Raw genomic sequence first — 16,113 nt, forward strand, 5'->3', positions numbered from 1 at the left:
GGTACAAATAATACCCTAGTGAGTTGTATAGAGAGGCCAGATTTCAATTTGAAAGTGTAAGTTCCAACTCTTTTACTGGATGTGCAAAATCATCCCCAATTGTTACTTCTTCATCAGTTTTTTCTACCATAGTATCTCAGTGTTCTCTGAATTCTGTGATGTGTCTTGATGATCTACTCTCAATTACCCAGGTGTTAAGTTTATTTGATACTTGGTTACATCCTTTGCACTCATGTATGATGGAAATTTTGACATTCTCAAGTCAATTTACTTCAATTTGTTGGCAATCCATTGACTGGATCTCTCTGTTTGAATGCTGCTTAGATAACCTCTTTCTCCTTGCCATGAAGGGAATGATTAATTGAATGTCATCAAGAACATGCATTGACAAAACTGTTCAAGCTCTAAGATGAATTTCTAGTCTATGCAGTTATTGTAAATTGTCGATATGACCATTGTTAATCCTATTGTTTTCACAGGGCCTTATGATTTTCCATGACTGGTTGAGGGCATGTTCTCACTAGACACTGAATTAGAAAAATTACCTTGGTCTGTTGGCTGATAGGATTTGAGGTCTTAGCTCTAACCAAAAGATGGACCCTAAGGATCACTCAGTTTGGCGGTGTCTTGTCTATTGTGAGATCTGGGGTATAAGTGCTCTTGTTTGTTCATGGATTCAAGAGGATCCATGCAGCCTTCTATGTTATCCATATCAGATGCGTTTGGCCCTTTACCTTAGTGTCACATAGTTACTTTCATTCAAGATGCTGTATAGGAGACACTCAAATTTGGACCACTAGATTAACTAGTTATCTCATCTTGTTTCCTCTATTAGTTGGATCGACATTCTACCAATTAGTCTAATCACTAGCATAAATGAGGATTGATCCATCAGAGGACACCCGTTTCACAAGTGGTCCCCAAGCCAGCTCATACTTCTCATTCTTTTATCAGTTGTAGAAGTTGAACTACATTTCCCATTCACAGTCTAGAGCTAGGGGAGATGCAAATTTTCTCTAGTTTATCTCTATTTCTGTAGGATTTTAGGTAATACATTTAGGAGAAGTACTGTTAGTGCATTCTTAGCACAGTCTAATCTCTTGGGAACATCATTAGATATGTTATTGGTCTGTTTTTAATGATTTATGAGTTAACTGACTTTTGCATCTGTTGTGTTGATGCACTGGAACCATCAGCCATGGTTCCAATTGTTCCACTATCTTTCTTGCCTCTTCCAACAGTTAATTTTTGTAAATAGTGTTTGGGTTGACACTGATCAACGCCCATTGATTTGTCTAGCTCTTACCACATCTCATTATTATTTTCCCAGATTTAGTCTTATTTTGACTGTTATAGCTATTTTTAATATTTCTGATTAGCTATTATACTTACCTCAAAGTCCAATTGACTAAGCCATCTGTGGACATTTATAAACTGTCCCTTTTCATCTTACAACATTCAGTATCCAAGTAGGCAAGATGGAAATAAAATCGTTGGCTTGGTTGTGTCTTAGTAAGTCCAATAGAGGACGAATACAACATTTCAACGTTCAAATGAATTGAAGCCCATAGAGTACATTATTAAATCAAATGTAAATGGGGCCAAATTTTAAGCTTTACATTAGTCAGATTTTTTGTTGTGCCATTGAATTGGAATATGTCTGGAAGAGGTGAGTTCTTTATATTTATTATGTTAGGTAGTAGTGGTGTCTACCTTATTTCTAATCACAACACACTATAGCATTGGTGTATTTTTAAATTGTCAGGTGTTGCAAAATTTGTATTAATAAGATACTACATATGCGTAGCTTCTAATTCTGGTTATCATACGTTGTCCAGAATGAAAAACATATGAATTGGCATTTCTTCAATTGCTTAATGTATTAGCATAAGCACAAGTGTGTACATTTTATCTTATGATTATGCTTCACTTTTTACTTTAATTGTGATGTCAAATGTTGGAACCCCTATTAAATTTTATCAGTGAATATTTTCTTCTGATATACCAAGCTACAAGCATCTCATGCAATGCAAGCACTAGTCTTCATAAAATAGCGTATTGTTCTTCCTTTTACGTTTCAAAAAATCCAAAGGATATTCTCTTGACTAATGAATTCATTTCTCTATGATGGATTTCCACACTTTTTTTTGGGGGAATTTCTTATTTCATGGACTCTTGTAAATCATGCGTGATACAAACTATGTTGAATAAATTTAAAATTTATAGATTTTGAAAACAAATCAGCAATATAGGCATGTGCTTGCAAATCATTTAAGGAAGCTCTCTTTAAACCTTTTTTCTTTCTTTGGTGGGTTTATGACATTTCAGGAAGGAGCAGCAGCAGTTAACCTTATTTATAGTGACAGGCCTGCAGATGTCTATACAGGTATAGCTAATAGGTATGCTATGAGAATTATCTACGCCGAATATATTGTTATTTCAAAGTTCGAATTTCGAATATCACCATACAAACACTTGCTGAACCTTGTTTTATCTAGGGAGTTAAAATTCCTGTAGTTTAAATTTTTTATTTGATAACACTAAATAGATGTTCTTGTGGTTTTCTATTCAGAGAATGCATGCATACATATATATTGAAATTTTCCCCGAGCTGGGATATATCTGATTTTTACCCAAAGTACGATTTCCAAAGGAAACTTTGTAAGGAAACTTGGCAATAAAGAATATAACCGTTTCCACATAACCCATAATAGATCTGAAATAAACATGAAATTAAAATCCACATGCAAGAGAATAGACAACATACCCACAAAAATTGTGACACAAGATATACCCTGGGAAACCCTCATTGAGGAAAAAACTCAGCCTCCAAAAGCATCCATCATCATGTATTATTCAACAAAAATACCATTGCCATACAACCATGGAAGCCTTCATGGCCATAGCCACAACCGAGCAAACTATGTGAACAAGCATGAATCCACACATCCCATGCCATGCTTTCAACCTTCACAAATGCTCTCTTGGCTAACCTGTCAAGCCTTGTCCCGCTCGACTCTTGCCTTTTGTCTTCTTCTTGTTACTCTCTCTTCTCTCTCTACAACAACTACCCTTGTGGCTGCTTATATAGTAGCAAGTCCCACAAAACCACCAAGTGGTATTACATAAACCATGTGCTACCTAACCTACTGACCCCACATTTAATATTGGGCATTTAATTCTTTTCCCCAATATTAAATAATTACATCAAATATTATCACAATGTTACAATACAACTCATCAAGAATATTCCATGAGAATCTTTACATGTTGCACATCCATCTAGGTACAACATTACATAATAAAAATAAAATAATAAAATAACAATATTATGCAATGTGTGCAACACCCATTATCTCAACAATCTCCCACTTGTTGTATACATTGCATAGGGTCAATCTGTAGCCACATAAATGAACAAAAGAACAATCCCTCCCAGCACATCCACCATCATGGATCAAAATATACCAAGTGCTCCATCCTGGTACCCGCGACAAAATCAAAGTATCCAGCATCTCAAACATGAATGATCTCACATCCTATTATGCCACTCCCATTGGACATACATAGAAGCCATCCAAAGAGAAAAACCACCCAACCTGTCGCATTAGAAGATCATAAAATCCTGTACCAACTGAAATTCCAAGCACAAAAAACCTAATCCAAAGGTAATCACATGTATCCGTAGTTGTCAAAATATCCATAGCTGAAATAGCACCCACAGCAAGTGCCAAACCCATCCAACTATCCATACCTCAGAGGTATAACAAGTGAATCTCATATCACCGACATATCCAATCTATAACTTGCAATCACAAGCCTCAAGAGCAATACCTGCCACATATATACCAAGAAGCTCCCACTGCAAAAGATAATGTCAAATCTATAACCAATCCACTCAACACATCTCAAAAGAAGTGAATCCATGTAGTATCAAGGACATCCACAATACGTAAACTGATATCCTGCAAAGAAAAACTCTCATAACAAGTCTCCAATGCTCTCCCAAGTTCACCACAACCAACAGAGGAAAGAGAAAGAAAAAACCATGTCATCTCTCACATGACATACATGAGCACAAACCAGTGATCACAATCTCCAACCAATCTCAAATACAATGTAGGCAAAACTGAACATCCAAGAAGATAACCAAGACCAGAGAAACCATGCAAATCATAACCTGTATCATGTCCTTCTACACACACCTCTAGATGTAAACTGTGCAAGTATGATCTCCTCCATAAAACCCCAACAAGAAACCTCAACAACACCCAAACCATACCATATAACTCATCATCGGTGTAAGCCTCTCACAAGAAGACCAAACTCAATAAACCCATTCCTAAACCAAGGAATAACCATTCCTAATCCAAGGAAAATGCCCAATATAAAACCATCTCCCAAACTCAACCAGCATAACAACATATGCACATGGAGATAACCAATGCTAAACCATCTCTCAAATGAACCCTCCAGAATTAATTCATGTACCATAGCTCAAGATCCATATCCATGAAAGACAAGCATAAATATAATGCAACTGAGAGAAACAATGGGCTATACCTCTCAAGTAGCAAACCGCCGAGTAGACCAAGAGTGGGGAATGAGAATGTTCATCAAGATACCCAAGTCTCCAACCAAGACTTATCTAAGAACAATCTCCTCTCAAGTCCATATCAGGTGACTGCCCCTCGGACTTCCTGTTGAAACCAATAACCGTCCCAACAAATACTTCTCTAATCCAAGACAAATTAGCATCACCACCGTCTCTAAGTATCTATGAGCACCTGTAACCAATCAATCCATGCCAAATCCAAATGCAACATAGCAATATCATGAAGTATCCAGCTTATGATCAGTGTACTCAATACCAAGAAACTAAACCAAGATCAATGTCAAAGTTCCAACCATGGCCTCAGGAACATAAACATGACAACATGATCTTACCATCTCAACTAAAGAGATAACATGCTCCATATGAACACACCATAACATGTCACAACTCTAAACGCGTATCAAGAGTATACCATGACATAATAATGAAACCATCCTCACACCAAGGATAACATGCCAAATAAAAACATAAACCACACCTTTGCCAAGAACCCTGTGAGTCCTCAACATGCAACCATCTCCACACACCATGAAGAAAACCATCTCCACATACCAGGAAGAACTATCTCCACATACCATGAAGATAACCAAGAACTCCATGAGTCCTCAAGATCTAACCATTTTCAAACACCATGAAGATAATAAGTGCACCATGCAAATGTCAAAGACGCTTCTGCAGCAACAGGATCTAAGACAAACCTTCAACATCTGCAAACACTCAATAAATATATCAATGCCAACAACTCCCACTCAACCGTGGTACCAAGTCACCTATGGCATCATAAAATCCATCTCCTACTTGAAGATTCAAACCAAACCAGGAACTAATCCTGCACTGTCACCCCATCATTGTCACAAGCTCCCACTAAACCATGTATCCAAGCTATCCATGACATATGATGAACAAATCCATCCTCTAACCATGAGAATCAACCAAGGCATCAAACCATCAAAGAACTCAAAGTGCACATCATGAGCTCCTCAAAAGAAATCAAATAACCATGATCCTCAACCAAGAAAATATACCACCATAACTATATCAGAAATCCAAGCTAATGAACATCAAGGATGTACCTGTATAACCAATCATGTCATGCCAAAATCCATGACACCATGATCACATCCATGAACCGAGCATCTGGCTCTCAAAGTGTCCAACCTGTCAGCATAAAATAGTCAACCACAATCTTCCACCATGACTGTACCTAGTAACAACATCTCATCCCTTCTACATGAAGAAAGAATCAACAAATCCTATGACTTAGGGCATAGACAACCCAAATCCAAGCCACCAATCTGAATATGCATCAATAATGAAAGATCAATGGGCAAAGACAACCCATAACCAAGCTATAAATGCAACCTGTAAGTATAGACCGCTTACAACACTGCACAACTTGTAGACCCAACAAGTCATTATGCATATCCAAACCAAACACTAATAACCATATCATCATGAGACCAATCTGAAATATGAACTGAGTATACAATGACATCAAAAACTTAAATCTCCAATGCCATAAACTCACAATGTTACCATAGTCAAAATATACCTATAAGCTGTTCAAATAAATATATCACCAAATAAATCATGCCAAACCTGCACCAAATCTGAACCAATGTGTAGAGCTCTCCAAGAGCTTTCCGTTGACTACTCGAAGTCCAAAATCCGACTCCGTATGCCCAAGTTATGCCCTAATCCGTGCTCAAAATAAAAAATATTTGACTTTAGGGCTCTTAAAACCTGACAAAATTTCAAAATCGTAAAACCAAACCTACACCATCTTGTAGTGCTCTGAATTAGCTTTCCAACACCTGTAAGAACTCTAAAATCTGATATTCTGAGAAAAAGTTATGGCCATTTTACTAAGACAGTCTTTTTACCATTTTCGGTACGTTTTTTCATTTTTTAATTTTTTTTCAGTGACGAAAATTTCGACGGGATTAAATTTGACGGCCATCATGGGCTGAAACTAAAAAAATCTTTCATTTCCTCTTAACATGGCCAAACTAGGGCATATTATATATCAAAATTTATGGAAACGCCGACCCGGATCCAATGGTGAGGTCTGTTTTTTACCCAGGAGGTCATTTCTGCAAGCAACCCCCCAAAACCCTCATTTAAATGAAACATCCGAAAAATTTTGTTCCAACAATTTCACATGCCCAAATCTTTTAACATCCCATCATAACAGCAAATCCAAAACCCTCAGATCTGCAATAAATCATTCATATATCTTGCCCTTTCTTTTATCCTCTCATGCATTCCCATGGATTCAATCTAGGGTTACAATAATAAAACCATAGCTCTGATACCACTTGTAAAGAAACTTGGCAACAAAGAATATAACCGTTTCCACATAACCCATAATAGATCTGAAATAAACATGAAATTAAAATCCACATGCAAGAGAATAGACAACATACCCACAAAAATTGTGATACAAGATATACCCTGGGAAACCCTCATTGAGAAAAAAACCCAGCCTCCAAAAGCATCCATCATCATGTATTATTCAACAAAAATACCATTGCCATACAACCATGGAAGCCTTCATGGCCATAGCCACAACCGAGCAAACTACGTGAACAAGCATGAATCCACACATCCCATGCCATGCTTTCAACCTTCACAAATGCTCCCTTGGCTAACCTGTCAAGCCTTGTCCCGCTCGACTCTTGCCTTTTGTCTTCTTCTTGTTACTCTCTCTTCTCTCTCTACAACAACTACCCTTGTGGCTGCTTATATAGTAGCAAGTCCCACAAAACCACCAAGTGGTATTACATAAACCATGTGCTACCTAACCTACTGACCCCACATTTAATATTGGGCATTTAATTCTTTTCCCCAATATTAAATAATTACATCAAATATTATCACAATGTTACAATACAACTCATTAAGAATATTCCATGAGAATCTTTATATGTTGCACATCCATCTAGGTACAACATTACATAATAAAAATAAAATAATAAAATAACAATATTATGCAATGTGTGCAACACCCATTATCTCAACAAACTTGTTTACGAACAATATTCTATAATTAAACATATGATAGCTATTCAAACTTAATAAGTAATTAAAATAAATGACATTTCATATGTAGATTTAATTTATAGTTTTATTTACAATAAGCAACCATATTTGGGGTTGAAGTGGAGAGCATGATATGGTGCCCTATGTTGAATAAAATTAATATTTACTCTTATGCTTAAGTTTACTTGGGCATCTTTATTGGTTTTTTGGTAGCTTCATTTATCAGTTATTCATGGGCTGTACCTACTTGCCTTTATAAGTGTAGTTCTGTAACTCTTCCTTGACAGGTTTGCAAATCATCCACACTTTGTCATGTAATCATTGAATCTCACTTAGTGATCACTATCACGACAAGTGTCCTTCCTTTGCTTATTAACCCGTTGAAATGAATTTGTTGGTTGACCAACTTAGTTCTCACCGATCAGTGGAAGTATACTATGATTGCCATCAATGACAACCACTTGATAGTACATATGTAATGTCCCTACCTATAAGGATTATATATATTCCTGTATTCATGAAGATCAGAGTTAGAAATAATTATTTTCCTATTAATTAATATATTACTTATGTTCATTTCTTTTCATGATCAATATGTATTTATAAGCTAGCTCATCTAGGGTTGGCCAAGAAAACCTCGTTAAGTCTTCGGTAGAACCTTGGTCCATTGTCCAAGGCTTCTCCCATAGTGACTTCAATGGATGCTCGCCTTCCTCATTCGTTGATGCTATACCATACTCGAGTATTTAGGCCATCAATGACAAGCATTTGATAGTCATATATCTTTCCAACAAGAGAAATGGTTAGGTAATGCCAATTGTTTCCTTTCTATCTTCCAATGCCAATTATCTCAACAATCCCCCATTATCTCAACAAGGACCTATTTTGCATCTAGCTCATTTTGCACATAAGGGGTTGTTGGAGTAAATTAATATTTACTCTTATGCTTAAGCTTACGTAGGAATCTTTACTAGTTTTTTGTTAGTTTTATTGTCAATTATTTTCTATCTCTACCTCCCTGCCTTCATAAGCGAGGTTCTGGATCAATACTTTTGTACCTCAATAGATATTTCATCTTTTGGTGAAATACTCATCTCTAGATTGTAAATGTATCTTGCAAGTTGTGCTCTTGGGAGCTTCATTTCTCCAACACCCTAAAACATTTGCCACAAATAAGCCCAAGAGTGTGATACAACACCCCTTGGCCCACAAGCGGTAGGAATACGTCCATTCAACATGGGGTGTTCTACATAGAAGGGGAACCTGTCTCTGTCCTCCCTACTCGTGTTTCCTTATTAACCTATATATGATTTGCTTCCATCCTTTAGTTCACTTCTATAACTAACCATTATAGAGATTGGAGAGAAAGGAGAATAGAGTGCCTTGGAACATTTGCCTCAACTAAGTCCAATGGTGTGATACAACACCCCTTGGCACACAAGTGGCAAGAGCACACCCATCCAACATGGGGTGGTTTGGTTGGGAGGGGAACCCATATCTGATCTCCCTACTTGTATTTCTTGAGTAGCTTCTTCACAATTGTTTGTAGGTGGATAATTAAATTTTATAAACAAATAATGAGTCTAAATTGGTTAGGATTTCACATCATTAACTATACCAGATTCATAAGATTTCATTAAGTTAGGCAACATATTCATCGTGCACATGACATTACTTGCTCTAATACAATATGGCTGTATTTTGAAATGCAGTTTGCTTGTTTCCAATACTGATCTGATTCAGTTTCTTGATGTCATGAGCCAAAATTGATGTATGTTCAATTATTGTCAATGAACCATCAATATTTTGATAGAAATAACAATAATTAATCGATTTATAAATTTAATTACTTTTTCTTATTTATCAATATGATGAAAAAACATGTACGTAGATGTTACCAAATAATATTGATAAATTGCATATATTAATAATAATAGTGTTATTATTAAATAAGTATTGAATATATTCACACTATCAATAACATTGCTCAAATACTTAGCATGGGACATATACATTATAAATATTAACTATAATAAATTGATATCAACTTTTATATTGTTTAATGACCGAAAGCTTAGTCTAGCATCCAAGAGTTGTGTACCATGTGAAAAAGTTGGGTAGCTTGTAGATAATGGGGTAAGAAACGAATTCCATAGCCACCGATCAGCAAATACACTAGGAGCAAGGGCCATTTATTATCCAAATTAATTTGTTTAAGATCCATTTATTTCGCTTCGTTTACAGAGTTTTGGTTCCTAATCATGGATCTCAAACATGGCCAAGAACTTACCAAAATCATGGGTATTTTGGGTCGGAGAAAGTTCCTTGCAAGTTGCAAGCAAAGTCTGCTGAAAAATGGCATGTGCCATGAAAGGTTTGAAGGCCTTGAGAGCCTTAATTTTGGCCTGGTGGCTACAACTTAAGCTCTCAGTGTAATGTCCCCACTAGCAAGGACAATAATACCTACAAAACCAATATCAGAATTTATACAATAATAAAACATATTTCACTATTCCACCCTCTATCCTAACCCAACCTTAAAGATGTCTCCATATCGGGATCAATAACCCTCTTGAGGATCCTTAGATCCTTAGTTACTTCTCCGTCTTCTATGAAGTGCTCCTTTTAAGGTCCATCCTAGAACTGACATTCTCTATCCAGGGCCCTTGACACATATGCATATGTTAACATCTACGGAATATTCTGGCCTTATAACCATGTTAAGATCACTCTCTTCCTGGTGGGACTCTCTTGATCTTAATAATTAATTATTGTTTCCTTGTATATAAGAATTAAAAATAAATGAATATTTATGTTTCCATGATAAATCATCCTATTTCCATATAATATCCTTGCCTTGGTAATTTATTCACAAATCAATGCCCTTTTTGAAATTATTTATACCTTAATAGGTACAAATGGGTTTAATTGGTGGGCACAGACTCTGTACAACCGTGCACCCGTACTTCTGTCGATCTGATTGGATGTGAATAGCCCAACCTTTGTTCCTTGGGATTACCTCTGATTGGTGGTGAATGGGCCCGATTTCTGATTGGATGCTTAGACTGTTTACTTGATCATTGTTTGGTTGTTTTAGATTGTACGCTCGATCTCTGGTTGGTTGTTCAGACTGTATGCCTGATCTTTGATTGGATGCTCCGAGTCTTTTCTGCCTTTGTGCCCCTCTTTGTCCTTTCACCAATGTTTATTATATACATGCTCGGGATCCCACAAATGACACGACTCGTGGTACCTGTCCATTAACCATAGTATATTGCAGTTTATTTATGTTTATTTAGTAATTTAGATTCTTTAATAATGTTATTTAGGAAATTAGATTATTTAATAATGTTATTGAGGAAATTAGATTTTTACACTATGATTTATTAGTAAATTCACAAGCTTTTGTAATAATGGGGTGACATCATCATTATCAGCGAGGTTATATGAAAGACATCAATATTTAATTAAAAATATTATAATTTCATTATACAAACAAAACTCATAGAAATATCTTGATTAATAAATGGTATGAATTGATTTGATGGATAATTATTTACAACGATTTGGTAATGAGATCTTATAGTCTACTTAATACATAACTTAATCAAGGCTCATTGCACTCAGAACCCTCGTATTGTTACAAATTATGAGTAATATGCTTGGTGCACGGGCCCTCTACTCTACTGTGTGCTGCTCACATCTCTGATTTTAAAAATCAAGAGTACGAAAAATAAATTCTTTTGGGCTGTTTCAGATAAAAAGCAACATAATTTTCCTGTTTATTTGGCTTGAAATAACAAAACATCTTTTTTTCCTGTATATTCTATTAATTTTTCATTATGCTCTAGTTTACCACAGTTTTCGTGATTATGTCCTGAGTAATTGACCATTTGTCATAGTGGCTTGCAATTTCATTCCTATAATTCCTAGAAATGTTACGATGATCAACATTGACCTACATGTTGACTAAATTCATTCTAAATACTCCTCATGCATTATCTGATTTTTTTTATTACAAAGTTATGTATTTTTGCCAAGTCTCAGTTTTCAAACTATGTTTAATACACAATTCGCCATCCTATTGTCTTCCCTTTCACAGTTATTTTATTCTTCTCTTTACAAGCAACTGGCCTCCTGCTAATGCTTCAAGTCTGTATCTAGGCACATTCAATTCAATATTCATCCTTTTACAGAGTTGTTTTTGTCTTGAAGTCAGTGCAACTGATTTTTTCACCTTCTTGTTGATTGCTAAGGGTGGACGAAATCATGAGAAATGATGCACTGGAAGATCCTTTGACAAACCGTGATGCAACAAGTGCCAGGCTATTACTTGGGCAGGTCAGTTTACTGATTTCCTATTCTTTGCTTTCATTTACATGCAATTCCAACATTTTGGAGACTGGAATGACTCAGTTCGATATCATCTGACCAATGATGATACATCAAAGAAGAGCCAGAATATAGATGTCTCCAGGAATTTGCCTCGTGGAATATTTCTGTAAGAATCATAGAGTAGTCAGCTACCTAAGTGTTTGACTTGTACAGGTTGACAGGAAATTAGTTAAGCAAACTGTTATGACTTCAGTTTATGGAGTGACATTTGTCGGAGCTCGTGATCAAATACAAAGGAGGCTAAAAGAAAGAGGCTGCATTGCTGATGATAGAGCACTATATAGTGCTTCATGCTATGCTGCCAAAGTAAGGGAAAAGATGCCTATAACTTTTTTGATAGGAGAAGATATGGACTCTTCTCTAATGCTGTTTGATGTTTTGTCAAGTGGCTTGATTTTTCTGTAATAAGTTTTAGATAGGTTGAAGATGAGGGACACATGTCAATGCAGTAATTATAACATATTTGTCAAATTTTGTGCTGAGATATAACTGACCAGGCAAGTTCTATGGTTACAGACAACTCTATTTGCATTGGGACAAATGTTTAAATCTGCACGGGATATTATGACGTGGTTGGCTGACTGTGCTAAGGTATTTGCTTTCCTTTACCTAATTATCTCAACCAAGTTGCCTGTATTTTGTACTGAGGTATAATATTGACACTTGTTGAAGAACCTGTCTGTGTATCTGGCAATTCAGAGTCTCGTCGTAGTTTTGTCTCCATGTAGATTACTTTAGTCAGTAGTTTGTCCATGGCATAGTTTTGCAAACTCTGCAACTACTATCTGAGTTGCCAAGTACTTGTAAATTTTATTTGCTGGGCAAGTTTTTGTAAGTTCAACTCTTGAGTTTTTATAGATGCATGAAAAACAAGGGAAAAAATGCCAATGTATTTTCCTAATGTTGTTCTTGCCATAAAACCATGCATTTTCTCTTTCAAGATGTCAGTTATAATTTAATACATTTTGCAATTGAATTTAAACAAAAAAGGAAATATATTTGTTTAAGAGATTTTCATTTTTAGTAATTTCTAAGTTGCTGAGTTTTTACAGAGTCCAAGTCTTCAAACTAGGGTCCATAGAAGAAATGTTAGTTTTCTAATAACGACAACATTATTATCTTATGGGTGTGAAAACATGTAATAAAACAAATATTTGGACTTTCTCTAACTATAGGAAGCTATGCTACATGGAGTTTTGGGGATGGGGATGTTGTAGTGGACACGGATGTGTTTCTGGTACGAATACGGTTTAGGGCCAATTTTTAGGGGACGGTAGGGGATGGCTAGTAAAAAGTTGAGGAATTTTTAAATATAGAGAGAGATTTTAAATATGTTTATCATGATCTTGATAAACCATTCACCATACACATTTTAGAAGCTCATTACATAGAAAATTAACAAAATTCATATGCTTTCATTGTCAAGATATGACATACATATAGAAAAAATGCCCAAATGCTCCAATTTTTGTGCATGAAATGATATAAATTATTGAAATGTAAACAGTAGATATAAGTCTGTAACTAAAATATTAAACAACTCCATAACCAGCTGTCCATAATAATCATAATCATTAATGCATCTGCAAATATATTGCTGCCAATAAACAACACATGTTAAGTCTAGGAATCTAAATCCAAACCAGAGAAAGACTTTGAGTCACTGACAGGATGAGGATCTTCCTCATCCAATGGAACCCCAAGCAATTCTGGAGGTGTCTCATCCTCCTCAACCAGCATAGCATTTTCGGGATTGACATCCCAACTCAATACTTTGATAATATCCACACTTTGTTGATCGTATAGTCACATACACTGTAACTACTAACTTCTCCGATCGTCTAGGTGTAAGGTTATTCCTTTTAACTGATTGGATGAAGCAATATGTGGACCAATTCCTCTCTGTACCAGAGAAACTGGCAACCTGTGAAAGAAGATGAATGACAAGTATTCTTAGCTCAAGTGCATCCCTACCTTGCATGTCCACCATCCAATAGGGTCATTTTGAGCTAATGTAGCTCTATTCATTGTCACCTCTAGTTTGCTAAAGGTTGAACCACGAAAATTAATGAATACATGCCACTGACCCCAAAGTGTAGCAAAATCATTTTCATTGTACATTTTTGAAAGGGCCTTATAGAAGCCTTCCTTCACCTAAGTTGAACACAAAAAATCATTTTAAATAATGAAGAGATAATGATTTGCTTTGCTATTTGAAATTTAAATTGGAAACTTGAGATTTCAGATTTGAGACTCACATCCTCATTAGCAGATGAAGCGACTCTTATTAATGACCAAAAGGATGATGTGACTGTTTGTAGTCTTGATATATAGAGTCTGAAGAACTCCTCTGGAAGCCTTGACCACTGAGGTACTTATCAATTTTCATGTAACATGCCTTATGGGCCTACTTCAAGCCACAGAGAGCTTTCACTGAGAACCTGATGTTCTTTACCAGCCTCCTTGAAACCAGGAGGCTGCATCACGCAGACCTCTTCTTGTAGGTCACCATTCTGGAAAGCACTCTTGACGTCCATCTAATGGATCTGCCAACCAAACCGAGCTGCCATGGCTAGGACTAATTTGATAGTGCTCATCTTTGCTATAGGAGCAACAATCTCCTCATAATCAATGCCCTGATGCTGAGAAAAGCTCTTTGCAACTAAACGAGCTTTGTACTTATCCAAAGTATCATCAAACTTGTATTTTATTTTGTAAACCCTTTTGCAGCCAATAGGCTTCTTCCTTGGTGGAAGATCAAATAGGACCCAGGTGTGATTCTTCAGTAGGCTTTGGTGTTTAGATTGCATGGCCTATTCCCACTTTGAAATTCCTTTAGCCTCTGAATATGTTTGAGGTTCAAACACACTATGAATGTTGGCCATAAGAGCAAAATTAATTGACTTCGTGATGGCTGATTTTAGACAAAAACATTCCATTATTGATCACAATGCTAATCTTCTATTCTTGGTTGCAAAAAAATGGTGTATTCAAGGCAATGATGCCTTTTGCTGTTTTGTAGACTTTTAAAAGACCTTTGACACAGTACCTGTAATGAGCCTTGCTCAAACTGGTCACAAATTACCCTAATTTTCTACTTGTAATAAATGGTTGCAAGATCCACAATGAATGTAATTCTTTCTTTCATCTGTTAATGCACTAAAAGCATATGATGCATCCACAACCAAGACATCTTTACAAGATCTGAATACAAACTAATATAAAAGCCAAAACTCTGGTATCATATATATAAATAAATGCTTAATTCTGATAAAGACTAACACCTACAGCAGTAGCATATAATATGCATGAATAAATAGGAGAAACCTGGTTCTTGAAGTTGCTTTGAGTCTCCATTGACAATGCAATCAATATCTCTAGGTATTATGCCCTAATTACAAGGTAATACAATGTTCTTACAACAAACTCTTGTAGCAAATGCCCTACTTATTCTTCCTCTTCACACCTGGCCCTTGGCCACAAATTTGGCACAATGAAGTGACTGCAATACCACCTCCAATTGGCAATAATTCAGGTGATGTTTCACACCCTCAAAATTGCTATCATTGGGAGTTTTCGTTCCCAAAGACAAATTGATTATTTGCAGACCCTTGGCTCCACAAATACACATGCAAATGTTTATAACAAATCCGAATGCCTTCTCATGAGGCTTTCTCCTCTATTTATATTATTCCTACCCCCCCTTCTAGAAGAATCATAAGTGTTATCTTATCGCACTATTCTGGAAGCTTCCTCCTTTCCAACAATAGATGAGCTGTGCTTCTCGATGATTCCCTAATATTAAATTAAATAAATATAAAGTCATCTTTTTAATTTTTAAATTATTTAATGACTTTATAAGAAATCAATTTAATTATTTCCACTTAGCCTTTGAAGGATGAAAGGCTAAGAAATCTATTGAGAGGCTAAAGAGATGGGGACATTACAGTACCAAATGAACTTTGGGATAGAATGAAAGAGCTAAAATTCCTAATGAGCTTAGAGATGCAGTACACGGATTTTATGAGTAGGTTAAGGGAAAAATTAGAACCATAGATGGG

The 16,113-nt window shown here is 36.0% G+C and overlaps 1 protein-coding gene across 2 annotated transcripts in view; it reads left to right on the top strand.

Moving 5' to 3' along the window:
* The window catches only part of LOC149565640 (DNA-directed RNA polymerase 1B, mitochondrial-like), a 63,858-nt gene that overhangs the window by 18,698 nt on the left and 29,047 nt on the right, over positions 1-16,113 (top strand). For both annotated transcript variants that reach the window (XR_016362064.1, XM_089819152.1), the window contains exons 12-15: positions 2,329-2,399; positions 11,914-11,998; positions 12,206-12,358; positions 12,569-12,643. Coding sequence is in view for 1 of the 2 variants with exons in the window: in XM_089819152.1 (XP_089675278.1) it covers positions 2,329-2,399; positions 11,914-11,998; positions 12,206-12,358; positions 12,569-12,643 (384 nt within the window). In the remaining variant the exon portion in view is untranslated. The remainder of the gene's footprint in view (positions 1-2,328; positions 2,400-11,913; positions 11,999-12,205; positions 12,359-12,568; positions 12,644-16,113) is intronic.

The sequence above is a fragment of the Cupressus sempervirens genome, chromosome 3 (assembly GCF_028749045.1).
Source record: "Cupressus sempervirens isolate cs-2001-9-10 chromosome 3, ASM2874904v1, whole genome shotgun sequence".
NCBI classification, from domain to species: Eukaryota; Viridiplantae; Streptophyta; class Pinopsida; order Cupressales; family Cupressaceae; genus Cupressus; species Cupressus sempervirens.